At 41.3% G+C, this 6,000-nt stretch overlaps 1 protein-coding gene across 2 annotated transcripts in view; it reads right to left on the bottom strand.

Annotated features, from left to right (window-relative positions):
- Positions 1-3,759: 3,759 nt before the first annotated feature.
- COL2A1 (collagen type II alpha 1 chain) overlaps positions 3,760-6,000 on the bottom strand; it is a 95,335-nt gene continuing 93,094 nt past the window's right edge. For both annotated transcript variants that reach the window (XM_055003299.1, XM_055003300.1), the window contains one exon: positions 3,760-5,445. In XM_055003299.1, coding sequence (XP_054859274.1) covers positions 5,299-5,445 — 147 coding nt within the window. In that variant the 3' untranslated portion in view covers positions 3,760-5,298. The remainder of the gene's footprint in view (positions 5,446-6,000) is intronic.

Raw genomic sequence — 6,000 nt, 5'->3', positions numbered from 1 at the left:
GTAGATAGTAAGTATAATTTTTAAAAAATTCTCTTGTTAGTTTTATGTGGTACCAATCGTTTGCCAAGGAAAGATTTGGCAGTGTATGTCCTGTTGTCTGTTTCCTTTCTAATGTAAATGTATGTTTATTGAACATTAAAATTTGCAAAATTTGAATTTGTGAAAAATAAAAAGTTTGCTTTACCGCAAACGCAGGATAAAAGAGGTAACTTACAGGTTTTAAAGTCAGTTAAATCACAAAGGTATTGTCCCGTTCTAAGTCTCAGCACCAGAAAAAGGTTCGTCCAGATGTCCTCTTCTAGCAGATCAGCTTTCAAAAGAATGTATTGTCCCATTCAGAAACTGTAAAGATCTGAAGTTACGTTTTATTTCAGAAACCTTACTCCCTTAGCTAGAACCCTTGTAGAGAACTCATCTACAATAATAAAAGAAACCATCTGAGGTTGCAACAATATGTATAGTTCTATTGTCGAAGGCTTTCAAGGCCAGAGAACGATGGTTGTTGTGGATTTTCCGGGCTGTATAGCCCGGAACCCACGGCTATACAACCTGGAAAATCCACAACAACCAATATGTATAGTTGATTGGGAATAAAAAAACCATTATCTTCAGAGGCACTTGGAGTAAACTTGTACTGATTGGGGTCTCACTTCAGTTGGGTAATAGAACCTACTGCTGCTTAGATGCCTGCTTCATTCTCTCAGCCAAAGAACAGTGTGCAACTGGAAATGCTGAATATTCTTCAATGAGAAAGCGAGAATTCTCAGACTGTATGTATCTTACTGCTCTCATTTAGATGTGTGATCCCAATAATTATTTAGCCAATGTTGGCTGCTGGGGAACCATTGGAATTCTTCCCACTGAAATTAAAGCATCGGAGTATACATTTACACCTGTCCTTATATTCTGTTGGAGTGGTGCCCCTTGTTTTCTTTTGCTCTATTTGTTGCATTCTGTAATTTGGTTCAATGGCAGAGTGGTTTTCTATTAATTGTTACTAGAGATGTTATGAACATGCTGACTTTGACCTGGATAGCCCAGGTGAGCTTGATCTCATCAGATCTCAGAAGCTAAGCAGGGTTGGCCTTGGTTAGTAATTGGATGGGAGACCTCCAATGAAGTTGCAGAGTTGCAGAGGCAGGCAACGGCAAACCTCCTCTGTTAGTCTCTTGCCATGAAAACCCCACCAGGGGTCGTCATAAGTCAGCTATAACTTTATGGCACTCTCCACCACCTCTCATGTACATGCTGACGGACACATCCAGTGGGAAGATGGCTGCTTGTCCAGCTATAGGAAAAGGCTTCAGAGGACGTCTCTTGCATTCCAACACCTTTAATTCGCTACACTCAACAACGGGCAAGCTTACTAAGTATGGTAGTTCCTTCCCTCCCCGCCATTGTTTAGGGACTCTGCCTCCCTACCCTGATTGCCACCAGCCCAGTCTCCTCTTGGCTGCTGCCCCTAAGGACTAGCCCAATAATTGACCTGGCCCGTTTTTGGTGGCTGTGCCCACCTGCTCTGCCCATGCCAGAACCTTAGGGGGATTGCCTCTTCTTCCACAGGTGTGAATTCTCTCCATTCCTGCCTAGCTGATTAGATTCTGGCCACCCATGCCACTGGTTTTCTATGGAGCCTAGCCCTGGCAGGCTTCTCCCGTGACTCACTGGTGCTCGGGCTTTGACAGCCTTATTCAGAGGTACGAGTCTTGGCATCCACTGCTATATTCTTGATGTGGTTTCTCTGGTCCCTTGGTGAAACATTACATACTTGCTTACACTGTTTGCCAATCATGCATTTGGTTTACTTTTATTTACATATTCTCTTGGCAATGATTTGCTTACTCTGTTACACAGTTGTTTTACTTGCTTTCTGAGTGTGAAGACCACCAAGCAACGTTTTTGGAAGGAGTCTGAACAAAGGAGCAGAGGAGTTAGCTGTGCTAGTCTATAGTAGCAAAATAGAAAAGAGTCCAGTAGCACCTTTAAGACTAACCAACTTTACTGTAGCATAAGCTTTGGATGCAGAATCACAGTTCTCTTCGTCAGATGCATCTGACAAAGAGAACTGTGATTCTCGAAAGCTTATGCTACAGTAAAGTTGGTTAGTCTTAAAGGTGCTACTGGACTCTTCTATTTTGAACAAAGGAGGTGAAGGCTGTAATTATAAAATGAATAGTGCAAAGTTCAAAATATTCCCATTAAATACTTCAAATAACAGTAGATAAACTTTTCAAACGGTCCGAGAGAAGTCACTGCCTTTAGATGTGTTTTCAAGGTAAATGCAAGCACTGTAAATATCCTGGAAGCAAATAACAAGTCAAAAAGCTGAACTATGCCTGGGAAACTTTTTAGGCATAAGAAAACCACAGGAATGTCCTTGCGTGGACTGGATGATTGACAATAGCATCGCATGGAGACTTTTTGCTGGGTTGCTGCTACGATAGGTTGAAGTTTAAAGCTCCTCCATGGAGAAGTGTCTAATAATGCTCACCCAAGCATGAAGCTCCCACAGACCTGCATTGCTCGGGTGTATCTGTTCTCATCAGATCTCAGGAGCTAAGCAGGTCAGCCTTGGTTAGTAATTGGATGGGAGACCGCCAAAGACCAGGGCTGCAGAGGCAGGCAATGGCAAGCCACCTGTGTTCGTCTCTTGCCATGGAAACCCTGCCAGGGGCCGCCATAAGTCAGCTATGACTTGAGGGCACTCTCCACTCCAGGTGGGAAGCGCACAGTGGGAATAACCCTAAACATCTGCTCAGAAATAAAAGTCCCATCTTACTCCCAGGAAAGGGTCCTTAGGTTTGGAACCTGGGTAATATTGACCCAGTCACATTCTCTCACCCAGACATAACTCACCGGTTTGTTGGGGGGATAAAATGGAGGCAGGAGAGCCATACAGATATGCTATCTTGAGTAGAGATGGGCATGAACCGGAAAAAAACCAAACCATGTGGTTCATGGTTCATCAAATTTCATGAACCACGGACCACGAACTTTCACGAACCTGCCCCTGGTTTGTGAACTGGTTCATTTGGTTTGTGAAAGCGTCACATCTGGGTCAGAAAATCATCACTTCCGGGTCAGCAGAAGGTCTGCAGGAAGTCTATCCCCTGTTGCCTAGGAAACTGATTGATTGGCACCAGGCTGTCTGCAGTCACGAACCAAAAAACGAACCGAAGAACCAGTGTACAGTTCATGGCAGTTCGTCAGAAATGGGATCTGACAAACCGCGGTTCATGAACCACGAACCAGCCTGGTTCGTGCTTAATTTTAGTTCGTATTTCAGTTCATGCCCATCTCTAGTCCTGAGTTCCTTGGAGGAAGGATTTAAGATATATCTAGCCACTTGTAGATAACCAGTATTGACTCCTTTTCTCTTTCAAGCTATAAGTGACTAACAGGCATTCATGGATAGGCTGGTGGCTCGTAAAAAAGTTGTGTGAGCTAGTACTTTTTGAGTCCTTAGGACTGTGGTATGCTTTGAAATAAATATATTTGGCCAAAGTGAAGCAGTGTCATGTCACTAATATTGTTAATAGGAAATGCAACGTGTGCTTAAATTGCACCCATTGAAATCAATGGAACTTAAAAATATTTCACTTTTGTTTTTATGCCTTTATATGGTAGATAGGATGAGGGGTTTTTTTTAGTAAGAGTAAAAGAAAACTGCCTCCAATGTTAAGGTGTTTTCCACCTGTTTGGAAGAAGTATTCTTTTCTTTTTTTTCCACAATCACAAAAATAAGCGGCACATTTTTTCTTAATTTTTTTCCTTTTATTATTTCTGGTGTTTCAATTTTTTTTCTTGAAAAATGTTATCCCATGTAAGATAAACATTGTTCAAACAAAGGTTACATCATAGGGTGAAAACTAATACACATGGAACAAATTCAACATAGTTGTCTTTATTTGGAATAGGAAAAACTTTCTACCTTGGGTGCAAGGACGGTGGGGCAAAAATAAAGAAGAAAGTGATATTGGGGTAGAGCAGAGTACTGAGAAAAGATGAGTATGTGTGATCTCATGGGCTGGACTATGCTTACAAATCTATTTTACATATTTAAAAAAGACATTCCTGGACTTCTAAAACATGGCTTTTTTCACTCTGCGCCCGCAAAATTATACCTTCCATTTCTCCCCTCTTGGTTTGTAAGTAAAGGTAGAAAGAAAGAGAGAGAAAGAGATTTTTGAATTAATCAATTTGCCTAGATTTGGAAAGTAGTTATGATGTTGGTCCCAGAAAACTAGCTTGAAGCACTTTTATTAAGCCAACAGAGGTCAGTGTGTAACTCAAAAAAGTTTTCCAGGATTTAAGTCAGCCAAAGCTGCTCTAATAAAACACGTTGCTTTATCTACTTTTTTGGAGCTTGTAACAGCGACGAAACAAACTTATCAGAGATGTTTAGGAAGAAACTTTGGTTGTTGTTCAGGCTGACGGAGTCAGGAGGAGTTGGAGACCGAAGCAGTGTCTCGTCATCTTTAGCACCATTACGTTTGGAGGCGTGAAGGACAGTGTTCCCTTCAACCGGCACCTCCGCTCCTCTGTGACTGGCGTTGCAGTCACATACAAGAGCTAAATTTAGCGTGAGGTAGCTTAAAACCAGGGAAGCTTGAGAGATGACCCTACGACTTCCTTAAATTTTTGAGCAGGAGAGAAACAAAAGATATGACAGCAGAGCATGGCGGGGGCAAAAAAACAAACAGAGCAACTGACAGAAGCAAAAATAATAATAGACAATAAAGATCAGATCAACTTGTACTTTCCAACATAGTTTTTTTTATATCAATTGATGTTAAAAAATACAGACTTGTTTTACAATAATAGCACCATCTTTAGTATTATACACAGTAATCTTGCTTGTGATACACACCCACCATAGGGTGGGGGAAAGAACTGGCTACAACCTGTATTTGGGGACATCAGCAACTTGTAGGGGTGGGCCCTTCATGCATACTAGTTAGCTTCCTACCTCCACCTGACCCAATAAAGGTCTTACAGGAAGTCAATAAATAAATAATACCATTATTCGTTGTTCCTTTTTATTTGTTTTTCCTTTGCTTGCTTCGTGGTCTGCCCGAGTGATGGCGGCCTCGAAAACAGAGACAGAGAGTGAGTCCAAAACGTAAGCGTTGGGGATGGGCGGCATTTGGGGAATAAAGGAAGAGAGTTTGGTTCAACGGTTCAGTGCAGAAAGTCCTACAAGTGATTGGGAAGTAGTTGGGTCCTTTGGGTCGGTTTTTGTAGGGTACTGGACTGGTTTTTTAAAAAAATATTTTAAAAATTTTTGTGTTTTTATTTTTACAAAAAGCACACTGGGCCAATGTCAACACCAAATTCCTGATCAGCTCCACCAATGTCCATAGGTGCAATGTCGACAATGGGCAGGCGTGAGGTCTTCTGAGATCGGTATTCAATGATTGTCTTCCCCCATTTGCCAGTGTGTTTCTGGAACAGAAAAAAGAGGTGGAATTATTTTCAGAGTGGTACGCCCTTGGCAGGGTGAGCTGCTATGAAAATTGGAAGGATAAAACAGAACTATAAGGCAGAGCAGGATTAAACATGAGGCCAAGTATATTAAAGAGCAGGGCCTTTTACTATAGCTTGAAAGGACTACGCAGTTTTTTAGAGGAAGCAGCCTGCAGGGACGGTTTTATCAAGGAGAGTAGTGTAGGTAGCGGCAGAAACGTTAACCCTTTCCTCGCATGCCATTTCTCACTGGAAATAGTCACCACTCCCATCAAAATAGCTGATATTAAAGTTCATATAAGTAACCAAGGAGAGGGAAGGAGAGCTATTATACACTTAAGTTCTGTTATTAAAACAATTTTGACTGTATTTTCTTATCAGTCTAATCCAATTTCAAATGTAGCGCTTGTTTAAGTTGTAAACTGATCTTAAATGTACTGTTTGTATAAGTTAGTACAAGTCTCCAATTAATCTCAATGTACTGTTTGTAGACATTTCTTTTTATGCACTTAGTATTGCTATATCTTATCTTTT

Source organism: Eublepharis macularius, chromosome 19 (genome assembly GCF_028583425.1).
Source record: "Eublepharis macularius isolate TG4126 chromosome 19, MPM_Emac_v1.0, whole genome shotgun sequence".
Classification (NCBI taxonomy): domain Eukaryota; kingdom Metazoa; phylum Chordata; class Lepidosauria; order Squamata; family Eublepharidae; genus Eublepharis; species Eublepharis macularius.
This window is presented reverse-complemented; position numbering and strand designations above follow the sequence as displayed.